Source organism: Cenococcum geophilum, assembly GCF_001692895.1.
Source record: "Cenococcum geophilum 1.58 unplaced genomic scaffold K441scaffold_66, whole genome shotgun sequence".
NCBI lineage: Eukaryota > Fungi > Ascomycota > Dothideomycetes > Gloniales > Gloniaceae > Cenococcum > Cenococcum geophilum.
In genome coordinates, this window is record NW_027137624.1 from 249,343 (window position 1) to 269,799 (window position 20,457).

The 20,457-nt window shown below is 48.4% G+C and overlaps 7 protein-coding genes across 7 annotated transcripts; 2 read left to right on the forward strand and 5 right to left on the reverse strand.

Moving 5' to 3' along the window:
* Nucleotides 1-619: 619 nt before the first annotated feature.
* On the reverse strand, nt 620-2,757 carry K441DRAFT_700441 (uncharacterized protein). Its single transcript, XM_067653251.1, has 2 exons — nt 2,619-2,757; nt 620-2,568 (listed from the first exon to the last, which is right to left on the reverse strand). Exons 1-2 carry the CDS (start codon nt 2,748-2,750, stop codon nt 802-804), a joined length of 1,899 nt encoding a protein of 632 aa, XP_067498024.1. The 5' UTR covers nt 2,751-2,757; the 3' UTR covers nt 620-801.
* A 2,244-nt stretch (nt 2,758-5,001) lies between these two features.
* Nucleotides 5,002-6,264, reverse strand: K441DRAFT_681741 (uncharacterized protein; the record flags this gene model as incomplete). The annotated part of the gene is made up of 2 exons (XM_067651501.1): nt 5,002-5,992; nt 6,044-6,264. The coding sequence occupies 2 exons, from the start codon at nt 6,262-6,264 to the stop codon at nt 5,002-5,004; spliced, it is 1,212 nt and encodes a 403-aa protein (XP_067498025.1).
* Nucleotides 6,265-7,140: 876 nt separating this feature from the next.
* Nucleotides 7,141-7,890, reverse strand: K441DRAFT_681742 (uncharacterized protein; the record flags this gene model as incomplete). The annotated part of the gene is made up of 2 exons (XM_067651502.1): nt 7,141-7,512; nt 7,876-7,890. The coding sequence occupies 2 exons, from the start codon at nt 7,888-7,890 to the stop codon at nt 7,141-7,143; spliced, it is 387 nt and encodes a 128-aa protein (XP_067498026.1).
* Nucleotides 7,891-9,162: 1,272 nt separating this feature from the next.
* Nucleotides 9,163-10,221, forward strand: K441DRAFT_681743 (uncharacterized protein; the record flags this gene model as incomplete). The annotated part of the gene is made up of 1 exon (XM_067651503.1): nt 9,163-10,221. The coding sequence occupies one exon, from the start codon at nt 9,163-9,165 to the stop codon at nt 10,219-10,221; it is 1,059 nt and encodes a 352-aa protein (XP_067498027.1).
* A 3,053-nt stretch (nt 10,222-13,274) lies between these two features.
* On the forward strand, nt 13,275-14,633 carry K441DRAFT_681744 (uncharacterized protein; the record flags this gene model as incomplete). The annotated part of the gene is made up of 3 exons (XM_067651504.1): nt 13,275-13,757; nt 13,789-14,265; nt 14,298-14,633. 3 exons carry the CDS (start codon nt 13,275-13,277, stop codon nt 14,631-14,633), a joined length of 1,296 nt encoding a protein of 431 aa, XP_067498028.1.
* A 238-nt stretch (nt 14,634-14,871) lies between these two features.
* On the reverse strand, nt 14,872-15,489 carry K441DRAFT_700445 (uncharacterized protein; the record flags this gene model as incomplete). The annotated part of the gene is made up of 1 exon (XM_067653252.1): nt 14,872-15,489. One exon carries the CDS (start codon nt 15,487-15,489, stop codon nt 14,872-14,874), a length of 618 nt encoding a protein of 205 aa, XP_067498029.1.
* A 1,649-nt stretch (nt 15,490-17,138) lies between these two features.
* On the reverse strand, nt 17,139-19,723 carry K441DRAFT_708763 (putative MFS transporter). The gene is made up of 8 exons (XM_067653800.1): nt 19,601-19,723; nt 19,387-19,416; nt 18,981-19,315; nt 18,757-18,879; nt 18,578-18,704; nt 17,952-18,522; nt 17,474-17,873; nt 17,139-17,379 (listed from the first exon to the last, which is right to left on the reverse strand). The coding sequence occupies exons 1-8, from the start codon at nt 19,670-19,672 to the stop codon at nt 17,253-17,255; spliced, it is 1,785 nt and encodes a 594-aa protein (XP_067498030.1). The 5' UTR covers nt 19,673-19,723; the 3' UTR covers nt 17,139-17,252.
* Between the last annotated feature and the right edge of the window lie 734 nt (nt 19,724-20,457).

The following is a 20,457-nucleotide window of genomic DNA, read 5'->3' on the forward strand; positions in this document are numbered from 1 at the left end:
TTGGTTCCCGGAGAACTGGCTAAGTATTACATACCTGGCCAGTGAGCTACCTGGCAAATCTTGGTGGAGACGCTTAATGATTTTGTGGGACCATACAAGCGTCCGTCCTGCTTGACATGGAACTGATATATTATGTCAATCATACATTGGCTGCTAAACCAATTGTGAATGAAAGCATTGGTGGCCGGAACTGGCATGCCCTGATTCTAAAACTTCCTCTCATCTTGAGCCTAAGAGGCTAGAACAACGTACCTATAGTGGCCAATGCAACTATTACAATCCATTGACTGGTCTTTGACTTCAGTCTCAAATGTTGAGGGTATGGAGGAAGGTGAATTTGGCTCGTGACTTAGCTACGTTCTTGAGCCTATATATGTCAACATTTCGAGGTGGGAGTTATGCTTCTTCAATGCAACAGCAGAGTTCTGGGCCTCGTCCCAACGTGCTCTTTTTAGGCATGTTAGGTGCATAATGTAGCTGGGACAAAAGCACACACCGGTCACTTAAGGGTGCTTGAGATACAGGATAGGGTATTTGGGGGTGAACGGGGGAAGTCACATGCAGATGGTTGGAGATGTAGATGTCAAACGCTTTTCTATCTGAATGAATTTTGAACAAGGTTGAACAAAGGTTCAATAACAACGCTGCAAGCGTGAAGCTCGCCAAAAATATCTTTACGGTAAGCCATGGAAGGTAAGCAGAAACGGTAGGTAAAACTTTCTTTGACTCCTTTTTCTTTCTTCTCCCTTTACTTTTGCCATTATTTTCCTCACTAATTCTTTAACCTCCTCTTTTCTTTTCTTATTTCCAATTTCCTCCACCAATTCTTCCTCCTCTTCCTCTTCTTTGGCTTTCCTTTCGCCAATGGGGCCTTTCCTTTCGTTGCCATTTCAGCAGGCGCGTCTTCCATTCCGCAGGGGATGGGGCCTCCTGTTCGAGCTCAGAAACTACCTCGATGACGATTTTCCCCTTGCCCTTTCCCTTTGGTGCTGAAGCCTTTATCGAATCAGCTTCTTCTTTCGCATCCTTGATAGCTTGCCTTCTTGTGCACTGGGAGGCAATAGAAGATTCCGCCCTTCTGCCACGGCGCTCCATAGGCTGGCCATCGCTGTCAAAGAGTACTCGCCCTTGGAAGTGTGCGTTGAAGTCAACCGCGGTCTTCTTGTTGGTGGGCATCTTGATACGAGTATCATTTCGTATGCGGGCGAGCAGATCAAGGAAGTATTGGTCTAGCCAGGAGAGTTCTTCATCATGCCATTTGACGGACTCCTTCCTCTTCTTGTGGCCGCCACGGCGGTATATTTGTCGTCTCCACGTCCTGATCAGATCGATATGGACTTTGGACTTCCAGTCAATCTGATCGCGAGCAAGCTTCGTGAAAAACAAGGTCTTGATCTCGCCGGTGATACTGTGCTTCGTTTCAATATCAAGAAGCGTTTCATCCCTGATGCCAATCGAGAGTGTCTTGCTGTCCTTATGCGTTGGAACGCGACGAGGCTCGATTTTCACAACGTCAGAATCCCCGTTGGCTTCGTTCCCGTTGTGTTCCAGGTTCTCAGACTCGCCATCGCAGCCAATTGCGCCCTCTGTCTGAATATTCCCTTGGATGGCCTGCTGCTGGATTTGGTCGAAACCAACGGCGCTTTTCCCTTCTTGTAAAGCCATGATAGGACTGGCTTTCAGCTTGATGATTAGGCTAGGCCGTTTGGTATCCTTATCTTCAGCTGGGGCTTTCGCTAATGGTGCTCGAGGGTTTCTGAGCTTGATCGTTAGGCGCGGCGGGTTGAAGACATTGGTCTCCGCCGGAGCCGTCTTTGGCCGTGATCTAGTGTTTGCTGCGAGGGAAGCTGGCGGCGGAGCAGTGTTGAGCTTCTTCCTAGCTGCCGCCTCTTCTTGGAGCGCAGAGTGGGGGAATGAAATTGGCGAATCGCACAATGCTGGACCACCTTCATTGTCGGAGATGGTATGCGATGACTCGGGGTATACCAAAGGTATGTCTTCCTCAGGTCTAACGTTCAGTCGACCTCGAGCCTTGTCATCACCACTGCCGTAGAGTGAGTCCCTTTCCTCGCTAGCCGGTACAACTAGAGCCTGGAGACCAAGCTTTGGTCTCTTTGCTCGCCGTTCGTCCGCAGCTTTAGACTCCTTGCTCCAAGGCTGTTTGCGCTTTAAGGGTTTCTTGAGGATCAACGTGGCCTTCCCTTTCCCCATAGTCTTTCCCTTAGCTGTTTTGTGCCCTAGGTCATTCTCCTCATCCGTTCTACCTTTTCCTAAGCTCCTAGTATCCTCTTCTGTCTCAGACTCTCCACCGTCTTGCTCAGACCCCTCGCTATTGTCGTCCTCCATGCTCTCTCCAGACGTGTCGGTGTCTGAGTCGTAATTTGCAAGCATTTCTGTCATTGCCGCCTGCATCTCGGCCACAGGTCGCCGTGGCCCACTAGGTTGATGTATGTATTCTGGTGGAGGAGATACAAACCGTTCTTGGTTCGGATGGTGGAGTATGAGCTCGTCAGCACAATATGCCCGCTCACGGACGTGTAGGAGATGGCCCTGGTATGACCTTTTGCTCTGTTTTTATCAGTTAGTGGTGATATATTTGATATGGAATAGAAACATGCCGGAGGTGGCCCAACGTTCTCATCGAATCTAAACTTCTCAAATTTAGAAAGGCGTTTGGGTCTTGGTGCGCCTTCGTCTCCTCCCTTCTTCGCCTCCTTCTCGTCGCCTCGCTTTCCTTCCCTGCGTGGCATGTTTTCGCTATGGCTCGGGTTGAAACTAGCGATTTGTGGTCGAAGTTGGGGCGTTCAAGCTGCTCGTGTAGACGATGCTATGTTGTGCCAGTAGTGCCGCACAACGAGAGATTACCATAGCAGGAACAGTAGTCAGTAGTGCTACCTGTATTTCGAGCTGCGACGTTTGGCAAAAATTGAGAGAAAGAAGTTGGGTGCTATTCTTTTGATATTTTATGGTACCCATGCGTTTGGTGAATCTCCCACAAGGAGCATAGGCCAGTACCCCAACGAGCGACTCTGGGCGCAGTAGCCTAGCAGTGGATGACCTGTGAATTTTGGACGGGGCAAGTCACTCTCCAAGCTCAATTACGCACCTGATTGGTGCTCTGCGATATGACGCATCATCGGACTACCGTTTTCCACTTTTCACGTTGACTTCATGCCCGGGCATCTTCGGTGTCAGCTTTGTGATTTTCACCGCGGTACTAAACCAGACTCGCGATAGAATATTCACATGAGAGTGCTTGAAGAGTGTGATATACTTGGTCAATTGGCCTACATACGGGCATGCCATCCTCAATCCTCAGTTACGGGCTACGTGGGTTCCAATTGACGCATTCTTAAAGCTACTCCGCAGCATTAAGCCTTCAGAAAAGAGCTTCACTCCACTCGGAGGCCATCTAATTAAGTATACCGCATGATCGAGCTGAAGGTCACGCTCGGGAGTTGGGAAATCATGCTATAGGCCTACCGTAGTATTCACGGGATCAGTGATCTATTTGGACTGGCGTGGCGTCAAATCCACAAATCCAATGCACTATACCTAAATAGGAATAATAGTTACCTATATAGGCTAGTCCGCCATTTTGGATCCGGTTTCCGAAATGGCGCTATGCAAGGAATAGTAGCCCAATTTTTGCCAACATTGGGCCACTCTCTTTTGGCATAGCACCATGCACCTCTCTTCATGAGTGAAAAAGCTAGGATCTTAGTCCTCGTGGATCTGCTTGAGGTCTAAACTATCTGTTAATGCTATGTAGTCAATTGCAAAATTGGCTTCCCCTCTAAGGACGCAGCTGAGATTTTGCCCCGCCCTATAAAATGAACTCCTGGCAGCCGCCTTACTAAACTAAGTTAAGCGTTGTATAATAGTCCCAGTAGTCCCAGTAGCTTATATATAATTAAGTGGCGTTCTCTAGATATTAAGCCCCGTTATATGTGGCTCGGTCTTCTAGCGGCCATTAATTCCCATAGTCCGATCTAATTTAGCACATCTCGACAAGGGTGTAACGGGGAGGGTCGGCCACCCTCCCTGCTCGTCATGGCAACATCCAGTGCCACGTCGCTTTGATTACCGTTAGTTATCTCTTGTGAGCATGCTTACGCAGTTCGGCTCGTTCCGCATTTGCATTAGTTTCACTAGGTCACACGCAGTTTCCGGCTCTATATCCGAATCTTCTGCATTTAAAGCATGCTACAGGAGTGCGTCGCTCTTCGGACGGTGACACAACGATCAGTGATCTTTTTGGACTGGAGTGGAGTGGATCTGGCCTTGGATTCACACCATCCATGTTGAACGTAGAATAAGGATGATGACTCTGTCTATTAAAGAGGGCTCTAGAAGCTCTCTATATACATCAGATAGGTGACAAATAGAATGACGACGACGTCATTCAGTAGGTCATAGTTAATGGAAACAGGTAATGAGACGTTCGATGAGACATTCGATGAGACATAGTTCGTATAGACGATCTAGGTCGTCAGACAGTAGTACGATGTGGTAAGGAACTCCGATTCAGGTCGACAATCCAGCTAGTAAATTATTTTACTCCAAGAGCTCCTTGGAGCTCCAGTACATTTATATACTAAAAATAGAAAAGCTTAGCGTTAATACAATACTATAAAAGAATATATTAAGGGTAGTTTTAAAAAGAAATAAGCAGAGAAGGCTAAAAGAGAAGGAATAGAAAGAAGTATATAGAGTTAGAGAAGAAAGAAAGAGGTAAATAGAGGCAGGTAGGCAGAGGTAAATGCAAGAGACGACAACCTTCCTTCCTTATTAAGACTAGATGTTTCCTTATTAGATTAGATTTGGAGCTTTAGAGCTCCACGGCTCCGAATCCACTCCAATCAAACTATGGCTCCACCACGGAGCTCCAGAATTAACCCAGTCCAAAAAGATCACTAACGATCGCGCCTCCACCAAACGACACATTGTTCGATCTCAACAGCTTCTCGGTGTCCTCCTTTATAGGGGTGAAGCCTTCTCTTAAACCCAGGTCCTGCTCCTCGCGCTCTTCTGCAAGATAAGCATCGTGCTTCTCTTAGAAAGATTGGGGCACATCAGCGTCAGGATAGAATGCGCACCCAGATAACCGTGGGACAGGCTGTACGGCTCGTCCACTGGCGTTCGGAATGCCTGATGCATCTTGAATGGGCAGTTTCTGAGGAGGACTTTGGCGGAGATGACGAGCGCGAGGAAAATTGACATGCACGCCGTGATGATTATAGCGATGAGAATGAGGATTATGAGGAGAACCGTAGTGAGTAGTGAGAGCTTAGTGCGAAGGTTGGGTATTGTTGTACTCCCAGTGTCGAGAATTTGTGCCGGTTCCAGTAGTCTGTAGGTATGTTTGTGGGCGGGAGGCTCCAGTACGGTTGGCGAGTTGATGGGATGCTGAAATTCCGCTGGTCCATTGTTGCTGACGTGGGCCGAATCTTGCTCAAGTGCAGTGCAGTGAATAATGTGTTGCATGCAGATAGTAGAGTTTGTGCATATAGAACAGGTTAACTCAGCTCCTGAGTCTTCGAAGCTGATTGATGCTAGCTTAGCATGCTTACAGCAAGCGATTCGAGAGCCCTCTATGGTATCTACCGGTGCAATTAAGAAGATAGCGTGATTACCGTCCGTGTTAGCCTCAATGAAGCAGGCGTGGATGAGTTGTTGGATGAGTCCTGGACGATGGACGATGGTAGGTGGCACACGTATTCGTTCTGAACCTGCTAGATAGGCTCCAGACGTAGAAATTATGAAACTTATAGCAAATATAAGTATAAGTATTTGTATTAGTATGCCAACCTCTTTGAAGTCCGAGGCCGAACTGCCGGAACCGTTAGGACGTTCGTTCTCCACATGCCATGAGTAAGGTGTATGTTGGCGAGAGTGCGAAGTAGTCTCAGAGTTAATCGGCACTGTTAGAGTTCTCCTAGGTGTTCTACACGGATGGGGATCAGGCGGTATGAAGATATTATACACGTTTCTACTTCAAATCAGTGTTGGGAAGTTCTTGCTCTGGACTGTGACTTCTTACCCGTTGTGAACGTTCGAATTATCCAGAGCGTGAACGCTATTGTAGAGCGAAAAGTTTTGTCGACTACTAAGTAATTTTTCAATTTCGGTACTGTCGAGTTTCCTGCAGGTTTCCGAAATTTGGCGACCGGGCGAATACTCGCAGTCAGGCCTGTCGCTTCGGTGTTGGGATGGGCTTCCCATGACGGTTGATGAATGGTTAACGTATTTCTGAGCATCCATGTTAGGTATACAGGGCCAGCTAGGCAGTGCAGCCGTTGGGTTTTATCAGGGACCGGGCAGCTCCATCAGTTCGATCAAGGCTCAAAAGGGCAGTGTGTTGGGATTGATGAATACTGAGATTGTTGTCTATGTATACTCATAGATTTATATGGCTGCCTACTGGGCTAGGATTATTCCGTTCCTGGCTTAGGATGTTCGTGGTGATCCTTGTAGGATGAACTTGGTGGGGGGTTTCCAGTTGGAGGCTGACCGCATATTGCGAGCGCAAAATGTAGCATGNACATAAAACTCTGGCTGTTCGATTTCGATCCTACCAGTCGAGTGACGACTTTCGCATTTCTTTGAAGCACTCCCATTATCGTACGTCTTCTCATGCGGCGCGGTCGAAACCTGGCATCAGGGTTCATGTGAATGTGGCTGAGAAACATCAGGGTCTAACTTATATCAACACATAGCTAGTAGAACTTGCAGCTGAGCCGGGGCGCAGCAGAGTGAGAGCACCGGCAATCGAAGGATAAGTCGACCAATATTCGGGAACTTTCTTCGCTCCCCTAGCAGATTAGAAACAATGTGTATTCGAAAGGCAAAAGAAAGGAAACTTAACAATCCTCAAGAAAATCGTCTTAGATTCGTGGGCCTCCGATGACCGCTTCGGCTCAATACGCGCGCTAAAATTCCTAGGCAAATCTTCGGAACAAATCGACAGAAGGTAAAGAAAACCAAAAAAAAAAATTTACAAAAGAATGCCCTGCGATTGAACCGTCCTCGGGTTGAGAACGGCCATGAAAGCCGCCCGGGAAGCCTCGCTCAGCCACGACCCACATGCATGACCCTGACATTTTGCTAAAATATCATCGTACGAGGCAGCCTAACCCATCAATTCCTCGTGTCCTGCTCTCCACTTTTAGACTCCGAAGGAATTGACACGATTTTAGCACCGTTCTGTTGCTTCACGTGGTCTTGTGCAGTCACCTCCCCATAATACGACTTGAGTCCAGGGACGAAACCATTCTGGTATTCCGGCCCGTTGTGCTGAACCGCGTGTCCTTCTGCCTCAATCTTTTGAAAGCACAAGTCGTAATTAGTCGTAGTAGAGTATTGAGATCTGTTGGCGCCCTCGTCTATCTGAGTGTAGGTACTCGGTGGGGTTTGGTTTTGTGGAGTGGCCAGCGGGGTGTATGGTGGAGGACGATGAGGAGATTTTGGAGGTAGGGTGGGCTTCTGAGGACTGGAGACACAGTTGTTTTGCTGAAATAAAATAGTGAGCAGGGGTACTTGAGAATTTCCCGATCCTTGAGCGCGCCAGGATAAAGTGGCATAAAGGAGGCATTGGCCTTCGTAAGCAGTCCCACATTCTCAACGAATAACTAAGGCGAATAAAACATAAGACTTGCTTCGAAGGAGGCCCGCAGAAAAACATTATGCTCAGGACAAATTAATAAGAGATTTCCAGGGGAGAACGTCTCGTGGCAGGGGTGGCCTGACGAAAGCCCGGGAGGGCACCAAAGGCACAGGAGCGAGCCGCAACCCTGGAGACCACCACAGGCCATGGGCGCACTATTGGCGGGACACAAGCTTACACATTACGAGGAAAGAATTATTTGGGCTTACTTGTGGAGACGACATTGAGGATCCTGACCGAGAGTAATATATACTGACCGGTGATCAGAGTAACGACGGCGTTCTTCAGCCTAAGGATGGGGAGCGGAAGGCTTGATACCTGATGGCCTAGGACAGCGGCCGCGCCGGCGCAATGATATAACGTCTCTCTGCCATATGGAGGACGAGAGCCCTCATTCCAACGGGCGATATGGCCCCCCATTTCATTGGTAAAACAAATGCCATCGCTTGGGTCCCAGGGTCAGGCTGCTGCTGATGTGACGCAGTGCCTCATGTTAGATTGCCTTCTCGCCAGCACCGTCATGCGGCATCGAGTGCAATGAGATGGCGATACACCGGCCGTGAGAGTAGGTTCGCTAGATGCTCCTGTTTGCCTGCTCGCCTTTTTACAGACACCCGATGGATCGTTACGGGCATACCGCTCCTTATCCAACGAATTCTCCACCGAAGGGTGAGCTTATGGGCGTCTTTTTGGTGGTGACGGAGCGTTAAAACACATCAAAAATCACCTTTTTCACTGCCGTATCTCGACACTTTTATAACGTCTAGTTATTATAAAACACTATGAAGTAGGAGCTCTTTAGCCTCTCTATCTATTACATCGATTAACGACGTCGTAGCTACATTATATAAAATATTAGACGTAGGTAGTCGGTCGCATTTAATCAAATTTTGTCTAAAAGTCGCCTATATCTCCCCCTTTAATATTATAACTATAGGACTATAATATATCTAAAGATAAAATCTTAAAGATTCTATTACATTTATAAAAAAATTATAGCCTATATATTTAAGTTATGGTATATAAAAAGAGATATAGAAGAAAAATTAATTTTTAAAATAATAAGTTACCACATAAGCTCTCAGACACTAGAGAATTCGTTGGTGATGGGGAGCAGGATTCCCGCACGTGCGCGTAGTGCACCTACCGGGGTCTGGTTTATGAGATGGTTTTTACCTGGTTGCCTCTCGGGCCGCGTCGGGGCACGGCGCTTCATCTCTGCGTGTCACGAGTACCGCATACCGCTGCCATCAAATTATTTCCTGCCACAACAGGGCACAGTATGCAAGCGACTACTCTTGCTACAGTCATGAGAGCGAGCGACATCCATCCTGCGCAAGGCTGGGCCCAAGGTTGCACAAGAAGGCAGAAAGCCATGTCATCGACCGAATATCAGACGGCATTTTCCCTCATCTCCAAAACGGACTTAGCCGACACGCTCATCTCTTCGCGGTTTCTTCGTTTGCCTTTTCTGGCATCCCTATCCTCCGAACAGCATGAGTGGCCTTGAGGCGTTTGGAGTACTGGCCAGCGCTATCCAGCTCGTCGATTCCAGCTTCAAAATCTTGGAGGCGCTGCGACATGTACACAAACTCGTCAACGGGGATCCGAACCTATTTCAGCAGCAACTCGACCAGATCAACCAGCTCGTCTATACTGCCAAACTCATCGAAACCTCGGACATTTTCCAGCATGAAGATATCACCATCCCGCTCAACGCTGTGATTGTCGAGACCCAGCAGCTACGAGGGATTTTGGAAGACATAATTTCCACGGCCTCGCGGAGAACAGGGATGTCGTACTTGAGGGCCATCATGAACAGTAACCGGGAAAGCCGAATCAGGAGGGCTTTCATAACTTTGGAGGAGAAGAAGAGCACATTGATTCTCTGTACGCTTAGTACTTGTAGCAAGCTGATACTCCAAGTCCGGGACGAAATCAGTGACCACGTGCCTTTTATTCGCAAATCTATTGGCGACATTGAATCGTCTTTCCAGCAATATCCAGGAATCCTCTCTGAAATTCGTAAAGTCCAGAACCAATTGCTGCAATGTAGATGCATGGCTGCGTCGGAAATTTCTTCCCCAGAGGAAAAGCGAACATCTCATCCCTCATCCGGAAGCGCTTCGGACCTATTTGACTCTGGCGAATCGACAGATCGTGGTCTTATCTTAAGCTCCCAGGGCACCTCTGTGGGAAAGAAGGTGCTCTATCCACCTACGGACCATAACCCTCTACGAATCGGTGTCGTTTCCCTCACAGAGCCAATCATTTCGACAGAACGCCCAATTCAATGCAATGTCCCTTACCCCAAACCTGCCTTCAGCAGTGCGCATACAAGAAGCGTGGGAACACCACATTCCCAGTCCGCTCACCGGTACTATGAAGTATGCGCCACTGAGTCTGCCAGGCAGATCAATGGGGACATTGGCTGCGGTCATGCATTGTCTGATCCAAATCTTCACTACGGGCGAATCATCGCGACCGGCAACAGCAGACAAGTGAACGGCAACGTTTTTGATCCTTCTTTCGCGATGGCATTTTTCTCAAACTAAAACAAATCCCATATCCCTTGCAAATTCAAGCCTTCAGAGCGAACTGCTGCACCCTTCATCTGGAAAGCCACCTATATTTGCCGAGAAAATGGCGCCTCGGGGTTGCGCTCCTGTGTGTGAGAGAGGCGTCGGGAGGATTTACTGGATTACAGGCAGCCATGAGATTATCGAAGTTTGTTGACATCCGAGAGTCTACAGAATCATGCAAAGTCTCCGCCCCCTCCACACATCGGAACGCATCTGTTTCTCACTCTAGGTCGTCAGTTTTATTGGTTTCCACACCGTTGGGTGAGGAAGAAGGCAGCTAAACTAGTCCCTCGTTTTCCGCGCCCGATTATGGCTACCATTTACATTAACATGTCCAATATCACGCTGCATCATATCTGCGAATCATCTGTGGAGTTCACGCTGTATTTGACAGGTTTCACCTTATGCACATCACGATTCACTTCACCGGCCTTCGTATGCCGCTCAAGCTCTTCGCATAGTTAGGTTTGCCCTTTGCCTCCCCATGACTCACCGTCGACCACTGTCCTAAGCAAAATACCGGCTTTTTCTTCGGCCAATTTCAATTGCCAATTACTCACGGCCATCCCGGGGTTCGTAGGCTCTATGGTAACGTCATGGGCGGGTGCCTCCGACCATTTTGAAATGTTCATTCTTCAGAGCTTTATAATCGGGAGAAGTATAGACTGTAACCCAGCGCGAATCCCCTCACCCCGTTCGGCAAGTTTTAAGCTGTGGCTATATATCTTTATCAGTGACCAAAGCGGCCAAAGTACGGCAGCTCTTATCCTGCAAGGTCATCATAAGCGCATTTGTTACCATCTGATCCTCAATTGAACTTGTCCGGATAGTCCCCTTCATCTAGAGCCCCTCATACGGGAGGTGCAACAGGTTCACACCCTAGTTTTATGAGTGCAGGGTCAGGGGCAGTTTTTAACATACCAGCCATCGCATAATCTCCGCGGTTTGTATTGCGGTGCGTAAATGCCAGGCGATTGAGGATTCTCAAACATATAAACGTAGCTATAGTAACCAACGACGAGACAGGTTCTGATTTGCTAGGTGAGCGGTATAACCAAGTGGTCTTTTTGGACTGGAGTGGGGTGGATCTGGTCTTAAATCTACTCTATCTAGCTAGTAAATTATTTTACTCCAAGAGCTCCTTAAAGCTCTAGTATATTTATATACTAAAAATAGAAAAGCTTAGTATTAATATAATACTATAAAAGAATATAATAAAGGTAGTTTTAAGAAGAAATAAGTAAAGAAGGTGTAAGGCATATTGCCCAGGTGTACGGTAGGGAGCAGGCAAGCCGAGCATGAGTCACAAGGAGAGTCGGTGGAAGAGGACGATATGGTAAAGAGTATGGCAATAGCCTCGTACGGAGACGAACCGATGGGGAGGGAAAGGGCTGCAAGCCTGAGGTGCTTATAAGGAGGGCTAGCCGAAGGCTAGCCTTGGCAGCCCCTAAGAGCTCCTGGGCGTGCACCTGAGTAAGGGATAAATACCCCTTACAGAAGGCTAAAAGAGAAGAAATAAAAAGAAGTATATAGAGTTAAAGAAGGAAGAGATAAATAGGTATTGTTGAACGGAAGATCAGGAATGAGAACTCTGTCTATTAAATGTGGCTCTAGGCCTCTATTGTTACGGACCTTATATCGGCAGTAGTACGACTACTCAGGGAGGGCGTGAACAGACTAGTGGTGGAAGCGCGGGAGGCGCTGGAACCAGTCGAAGCATGGGACGAAGGGTCACCGAGTCACATAATGAGTCACGGGACTTACGTACTTGACGTACTGAGTGTACCGACGTACCCAACGCACTGACGTACTAAACACCTTTCTTAGGAGTCAGGTTATATATTTAAAGGACCACAGTCCCTACCTTAGATCTCTCTTTATAGTAAATCTTAGAATATAATTAGAGTTAATCTATTAGGTAACCACTCTACTAGTTATATTTTGTCGATCGGAAGTCCGTACGTCAGGAAAACTCGTGTATTGATTGATCTATGAAGAAAAGAGACTATATATATATGAGGAAGGTGGAGGAAATTAAGGGTAGGTACGTAATAGGCTAATAGGGTAATAGGCTAAATCCAACCTAAATCGACATATTTATATTATTAGCTTCTTATTTACCTATATACCTAACTATAAGGTGAGGATGTGGATAGGGAGTCCAATTGATAGAACAATAGGGTATATTGTATAGACGGACAAATCCTTAAGGGAAAGGAGGAGTCTATATGTAAGGTAAGGAAGGGTTTTCCCTAGGCACGTGCAGCGCACGTGCCTCACAGGCGAGTCACCCCTAGGTCGCCCCTAGGTCGCCCGTACCTTACGGCTATATAACTATCTACTCAGGTTTTACCTAACAATACCCCCCCCCTTTAAAATGATTGTCCCCAATCCTTTATATATTTTAAGCCTTAATAAAGCTGGTCCAAATAGATCACTGGTAGGCAGCAAGGAAGGCAACAGGATTGGAAACTTACGATGGATTCAAATATAGCTTGACATAGTCAAGCCACTAGGCAGATGTGCTCCAGGTCGACAATGTCATATGCCGAAGGTACTGTGTACGCAGTCCCAATCGAGTGGTGCGGGATGTTCCATCACAAGCCTCTCTTTTTCTGTCTGACCGATACCCTTCAGGAAAGTCGAATGCGTCTGAACAATGAAGGGTGTCGGAATTGTGGGTGGATTTGGGCTGATAGCGTGAACCATGGTTCTACTAGTCGAAATACGTTTCTTGAAGGCACGAATCAGTTTATCCTGTGGGCCAATTGGCTCTTGATACTCATTATCAGTAGCCATCTCGGACAAAGAGCTTGTACTGTCAATTTCGTTATCATTTGTTGATTGTCGCAGTGATTCTGCAGGTGTTTCGATATCAGCACCCACGCCAAAAAAATTGACTCTCAAAATCACTGCACCTAAACCTAAAGAAGATCAAGCTGGTTCTTAAAAACACTGCACCCAATCCTGACAAGACCCAGCGCCCTCTTCTAACAGCCTCCTTTACTTTACAGAAAGCCGCCGATATGGAGCGCCGAATATCAGAACCAACGATTATCTGCAACGGGCCCACTGAAGGATGCTCTGCTGCTGCGTCATCGGGCCAAAAGCGGAAGCGCGCCTCCTCGGCCGTACCGTCAGACCGCAGATCTGTCGCATCCCTATCAGCAGCTGCTGCTCAATGTTTCCTGAAGAGCGCTCCGAAGGTTGCAGCAAAGGACCTCTTCCTTACTATCGATCATAACAATAACAAGGCTGCCCCAGGACCCAACGACGATTGGGGCACTCACCCCAGGGCAATCCCGCATGATCATGTGTGCTCGCCTCCCGCGCGTTCGTCCGATGCAGCCGTCATACCCGCCTTATTCGGGAACCGCAGTCCCCGTTTTGTAGCCGGCCAATCTCAAAAAATCGACGGCAAGATTGTCAACCAAGCCGGCAACCTTACCATTCCTCTCGCCGACATGCGGATTGACAAAAACACTGGTTTGCCCAGGCGAACAACCCACGTACTGGACATATCCAGAACCGAAAACTTAGAACGACAAGTGCTCTACGAAAATTCGGAACGACCGCCGCCGCAAAGCCATTAATCGTGTGACTTATGATGTTCCTTGGGAGCAAAAGGAGCGTGAGTACATCGTTGAGCTACTTCAGGGCAAACCAGACACCTCGATGAGAGAAATAGCCGAAAGATTCAATTACCGTTTCTGGAGTGACTTCATCGGTGGTGGGTTCTGCGGTCATCCCTTAGTAGAAGTTCAAGTCGATAGGGTGGGCCTCGATGAGCTGAGGTGCGGACGGACATTGGAGTGCATTCGTGCCGAATATCTTGAGCACAAAGTGGAGTATGATGCAGGCATCGTACCTGGAATGAAGAAGGCCAATATAAAGGAGGGTGTGAAGAGGGAAATCTCAGATAAGCAGAATCAGGCCAAACCAGAGAAAACTTCTGACGTCAAAGAGGGCTCTGACGTGCCTCAAACTCTTAAGGCTCCCAAGCTTATGAAGCTAAAGGTTGCCAGAAGCCAAAGGCCAAGACACCCTAGACGACAAATTTCTTGACATCTTTCACGCCTGAAGAGCACGGCCGGATTGCGGAGATCGTCACGGGCATGCCAAATTCAACTATGGCTGATCTCTCAAAGCAATTCGACGAGAAATGCAAGGAAATAGATGATACTAACAGCGTGAAAAGGCGTAAGAATCGAAGAGTGCCTCAAATCAAAGAGGATTTTAACCATTTTGAAGGACTGTACCGAAAGGGGATTACTCCAGGCAGCTCTGGATTCGAAGCCTTTGTGAAGGACCCGTCTGAGTCCAAACTGTGGTACGAGTTGAGCGAGGATGAAGACATGTATGCGGATGAAGACGAAGAACTGTGATTCAAACAATCAAAAGCTAGTAAGCCACTCGTTATAGATACTTTTCAGCATTATAAAATTCCAAATTCGGTTTGGGAACTCCCTATACATTCGCACACGTAAAACCTTTGAAAGTCCTTCAATCTCCTTTCTCAAATGCAGTCTTGGTCTTTGCAATTTCCAACTCCCTAAATATTCATACACGAGAGTCTACTCTAACAGCTTTTGTAACTCTTTCCCAAACGGATGAGAACTGTAATTAATCCGCAACTTCATCCCCAATCTTGTCTCTAGATAATAAACCCCTCCACCCATCCCTCTTATACTCCTCCAACCTCTCATTCCTCGCCCTAATTGTATCACTCGCCTCCAGCGCTACCAGTATCTTCATCAGCAGAGTTGGCCCCTGCCAACTCCTGACCGTGCTTTCAGGCACCTGGCGTATATAATTAATCCGCGTCTTGGGTCCGTTCTCCTTTTCCCACGGGCATTTCACACGGTGGGTATACAGAGTCGACCAGCGCAGATCCGACTCTGCGTCCAGCCTTCTCCTGTTAGCTTCACAAGCTTCGGCCGTTAACCGCCTGTTCTCAGCAATCAGCCCATCGATGTGGGCACCGGCGACAAAAAGGTAGAAATTCTGGAGCAGGTGCGAGCGCTCGGGCAGATAGGGTGAAAGTAGCGCAGGCCAAGGGGCAGCGTCGACTTTTGGGCCTGAAAGTCTGTCGGTGAGTTTGGTGGGACAGGGATGGTCGACTAATTCACCGCTGGGTTTTGGGGATGCGGTTGGACTGTTCTGGCCGGATGGATTGACATCCGTGCAGTCTAGCTCATCAATTTCCACAGGTTCTGGCTTATTCTGGCTTGGTTTACGCATGGCTTTGAGTTGAGGTATGAATTTTCAATGAGTAGACATGAATTGGTTCTGGAGAGTCGATTTGGATAGAAATGGTACCGATGTGGTGGTAGAAAATGTGTTAGATGGGTACAAAAATTATTTTCAGATGGCTCCCAGTGAAGAAGAATTTAGTGAATCAGCCATTCTGTTGTAAATACACAATGAAAATGGACTTCCCTGAGACATTACAGCGCTATATAGTGAAAGATAGGACAAGGAACAAGACAGAAAATTTTTCTTAGGGGAAGAGTGACGAAGTGAAAAACTATCTTTCACTCAAAGGGCTAAAATCTTTAGACAAATGCTGGACAAAGTACTATCATTCCCGTGGCAATACCATTGCTTTCTGTTCCCCCAATATCCACCATCACCATCATAATTCCTCGGATCCCTCGCCCATTGAAGAACTGCTTCCGAAAGATACTCTAATCTGCTTCAAGTCAGTGTCCCCAGCATCCAGGAACTTGATGCAAATCGACTCAGTTCTCACGAAAAATACTCAAGCCCACTGTCCCTGCCCAGCCTATATGCAGATTGAATCCCTTCGCATCCCGCATTACCCATCTAAACTACAGTAAGATCCCATCTAAATTCTCCGAAGTGCTCTCAGTTCGAAGGCAAGAAACCCTAATTTTCTAGAATATCCCAAATCAGGACCTTAAAAACGAAGATTTGGAGTAATATAACCACATTGATGATTGAGATACACAAAGCCTTGAAATCAACGATAAGCAGCGGTTGAGTATAGCGCGTCGGGGGCGGTTGGTCAGCTTGCACTCTCATTCCCCCCATTCCTTCAAAAATAAGTGCAGCCTAATCAAAATTAGTATTTCCAACCTGCTATAATCAAGGGAAGCCAACGCACTCTCACCTAGAAAGTAAACAGCCCAATCCGCCTGCAGCAAGCACAGCCCCCAAATCCTCTCCACTCCTCTCGGCCAACTCTCGCACCACACAATCATCTAAATCAACCCACTGGCCCCATTCCACCTCAAAGATCCCGTCCCCGGCTCTGCTCGTACCCCCGTCTGCCACGCCCGCCCCGTCTGCGTCACCCAGCGACCTCTGTCCTTCTCCCGTCCCGTCATGACGCCCTAGCTGCTCTCCCCCGTCCGGCTGGGCAGCGGCGGCGTGCAGTCTCTCACGCATTCGCCCGACATCTTGTGGCAGGCCGCCTCTTGGCACTCATCGAGCCAGCGGGTTGGTATGATTGAGGGTGAGTGGGCAAGAAGGTGAGTGGAGGGGTTGTGGGGGAGGGATGGTGGTGCGGGTGTGTGTTTTGGGGGGGGCGGGAGGTGAGGGTATGGGTGAATGTGTGGGGGAGAGGGTGGAAGTCATGGGATGAGAGGGCTAGGAGGGGGGATAGGAATAAGCCGATATAAAGAAGGAACATTGTTAACCGGAAGTGCGGTAGGTGCATTAGCGGATTATATATTTGCGGAAGGAAATGTTAAAACAAGAGGCTAGGAAGACGAGAGGATAGCAGCCGCTAGAGCCCCTTAACTGGCTAGACATCTGTTGGCTCGTGAAATCTCGTGAGGTGGAGTTTCAGAAGCCTAAGCTGGGGAACTTGACGGAGGGTTCAGAGCACGTTGACACGATTAGTGATACCTCGACAATGTATGGAGCTGATTCGCGCAGCCAATCTGGTGCATTGAAACTTTACGCGGTGACGAACACTTTACACCACCATCCACGAGCAACCATTCGAGCAGATATAAACAAAGCAGTCTCCGCCTACCCTACATCCTATGCACTGAGCTGTTTTTACTCCACTTCCGGAACGTCTTGCCCTTATAGTAGAACAGAATTCCGAAAAGGCACCAGAGCGTAATCAGCGACGCATTCGTCATGATAGGCGGCACGAACCTAAAGCTTCATTAGCACCCACACCAGACAACCTCAACTCGCCCACAGCCCTCCACCTCAGGACAGAGCGGAACAGAAGAGACGGAAAACTCACCCATCCGCAATCGCCCACGGCGTAATAAACTTACTAAACCCATAACCCCACAGATTCTTGTTAATCGTAATACTCACAAACAAGCTACCCGCCACAGGCTTATAGCTGTCGACCGCATACGTGCTCGCAATGCTCGGTAGAGCCGCGACCTGAATCCCGGCACACGTGAACCCGATAATTACGATCGCCTGCCACGGCCAGTGGTTTTGATATCCGACAGACACCACCACGTTGCCGAGCATCATAATGATCACGTAGGGAATCATAGCCGGCAAGCGCATCTCGGGCTCGCGGATGCCGCGGTTCTTCACAGTGGCACGCGCAGACACCCAGTCGGAGAGCGGGCCAGCGGTGGCGAGGCCGATGAGCGCACCAACGAGGATGGCGAAGTTCATGAAACCTATCACGTCTCCATCAGGAAACCAAACTTTTTACATACATGATATACAGGGGGTTAGGGAGGGTCGGCCCGACTCACCAATCGACTGGCTGCTGAAATTGTACGGCGGCGCCGCAAACGCCTGGCTCTGCGTGAGGTTGATGGTCAAGAACGAGCTGCAACTCCACGACACGACGAAGCTCGCAAACTCGACGATCGGGAACGCGAACAGCTTCCACGGGATCCACAAGTCCAGTAGGATGCTCCTGAGCGGGTGCGCGTTCGGCTGGAACAGTCGCCACTGCTGCTTGCTCGGCGTGCCCTTGCCCAGGTACGGGTCGCGCGCCGCGGTTTCCCGCTCGCTGAGGCCGAGCTCCGGCAGCACGGCCGAGATTGAGGTTGGAGCCTGCTGAACCGCGGCTTCGTCGACATTTATGTCCAACGCCTTTTCGAGGGCTGTGGTGGCCATTTTCTCGGTCGACGAGGCTGGCGAGTCCTGGTTTGGGGTGGGTGAGGACGCAATCTCGTCGGGGTGCTTGCGGTGCCATTTGGTTTCCGGGAACATGAAAATTACCATCAGGAGTGAGGCGCCTATCAGCGCGGTGTTGAGCCACCAGAAGCTGCGCCAGCCTCTGTGGTCCGCCATGGCGCCGGAAATGATGGGGGCGACCTGTGTCAGGGACGTTAGAAACGAGTAGATAGGAAAAAAAAGCTAGCCGTCTTACCATCAATGAGCCCATGTAGAACACCCAGTACATCGTATTCCATTTCCCTCTGGCGTGCAGGAAGAAGATGTCGGCAATGACAGCGGGTTCGATTGTTTCCGATGGCCCTGCACCGATACCGTTCAATCTAGAAACCGATCAGTTTCCAGGTCTCTTGAGAAACTCGTGACGGAACGTACACGCAGGCGCCCATGAAGCTTCCATATGACTTAGCTCTTGCGCGCCAGATACTGGAACCGAAGCAGATGAGCTGGGAGAAAATGTAGACGGGACGACGACCAAAGGAAGTGCTGATTGGGACCCTATCAATTGACGCGGTATTAGCTGCCAAGATTCAAAATTACCGTCTCGTGGAGCTTCAATTGACAATCGAGAGCTCTCTCATCTCTCAATGACAACCTACCAGAGAAAATTACTAAATCCCAGCACCAGGATAAGGACACCGATAAACTGTACCGCCTGCGCCAGCGTACAATTAAAATCTTTAATATAATATGGAAACATAGGCGCCAGGGATAGCGGTCCAAAGCCTTGGGTGAAGGTGACAGACGTCGAAGCCGCAATTGCCGCAATCTTCCATCCGATAGACCAGTTGAGAGGGTCGTGGGGGTCGTCACTGGGCTGGGGGACGAGCACCTGCTTCGCGCTCTTGACAAAGTGGTGGCTGCCGATATCCGCCATGATTTCGGTGCCAGGGATAATATCGGTATGCAACTCCTCTTCAATTTGGCGAAGCGCCTGGGATGTGGTTAAATATGGTAGGTTAAGGTACCTTGGAGGTGCAGGATTGAAATAACCGGTCAGCTTACCTTATCATTATAATTCATCTCCATAATGGGCTGTTGACTGTTAGAACTGCTTTGGAGTAGCTCTAGATGGCTGATGCCACAGTGAAGAGACAAATGGTAGAATTTGACAAGGAGAGGACGGAAAGAATAGTATAGCAAATATACCACTCGCAGAAGGAGTCTTGGCTCGGAGCAACAACAGCACAAATCTCAGGACAAAAAATCGGCCGCTCACCCTCGATCTGCCCATGGACGAAGGCAAAGCTTTAACTAGAGCCCCCCATCCCCCCGGCTGCCAGGTTCTCATGCCGTGCGCATTCTTCGGAACAAAAGACGCAGGCCACCCTGATCCTAAGCGGGAAGGCGGGGCCTCAGCCACTGGTCCATACTAACGAAGTGGCGATTCATACGAGTCAGCCTCTCATACGAGTCAGCGTTCCATTCGAGTCAGCTCCCGAACCGTGCGATTGGGCGCACAGACACTCACCCAAATTACAACTTAACTCTATTTAATCTATCTAAACACACCTTAATCCATTAGAAGCACCTTCAATACCTTCTCTATAAAGCTAATAACGCCGTAGAAGTTCGGGCCACATCTTGTATAGTGTAAGGGTGCGAAGAAGCTTCGGGGCAGATTCGAAGGAACCAAATGGATTCCACCCAAATCTAAGGTACTATGGTATCTGACGAAAGTACCGCACATTGCCAGTGCGTTGCAGGGAGTTGGGTGGCTTGTAGCCTGTTTTTAATACACTTTGACGGCAAATAAAAAAGGAGGAAAATTAAGAAGGTTCATTTCTATACAATCCGGCTTTGTTATTGGTGCAAAATGCTCTGCAAGGAACTCCTGCAACGCACCGACAATGTAGAATACTTTTGCTTGATACCATAGTATATAGCTCTTGCTGAGAACAAGACGTTGCGTAGAGAGGAGAAAGGAATAATGCGAGGATCTTATAATTAATTCATTCTTGATTAATGTCTGATGCGGTCATCTGGGTCCATGCAGACGAATACCGATAAGTTAGCACGCGGGTGACAAAAAAACTGGCACTGCAAAGTAGTCATCTTCTTTACAGCTTAATAATA

Bases quoted from the DNA above. Each gene is read 5' to 3' on its own strand.
- K441DRAFT_708763 (XM_067653800.1), bottom strand. From the start codon at position 19,672: ATGAGAACCTGGCAGCCGGGGGGATGGGGGGCTCTAGTTAAAGCTTTG. The intron at 18,705-18,756 runs GTACGTTCCGTC...ATCGGTTTCTAG, and splicing joins AGCTTCATGGGCGCCTGCGT to ATTGAACGGTATCGGTGCAG. The intron at 18,523-18,577 runs GTAAGACGGCTA...TCCCTGACACAG, and splicing joins TCTACATGGGCTCATTGATG to GTCGCCCCCATCATTTCCGG.
- K441DRAFT_700441 (XM_067653251.1), bottom strand. From the start codon at position 2,750: ATGCCACGCAGGGAAGGAAAGCGAGGCGACGAGAAGGAGGCGAAGAAG. The intron at 2,569-2,618 runs GCATGTTTCTAT...TGATAAAAACAG, and splicing joins AGAACGTTGGGCCACCTCCG to AGCAAAAGGTCATACCAGGG.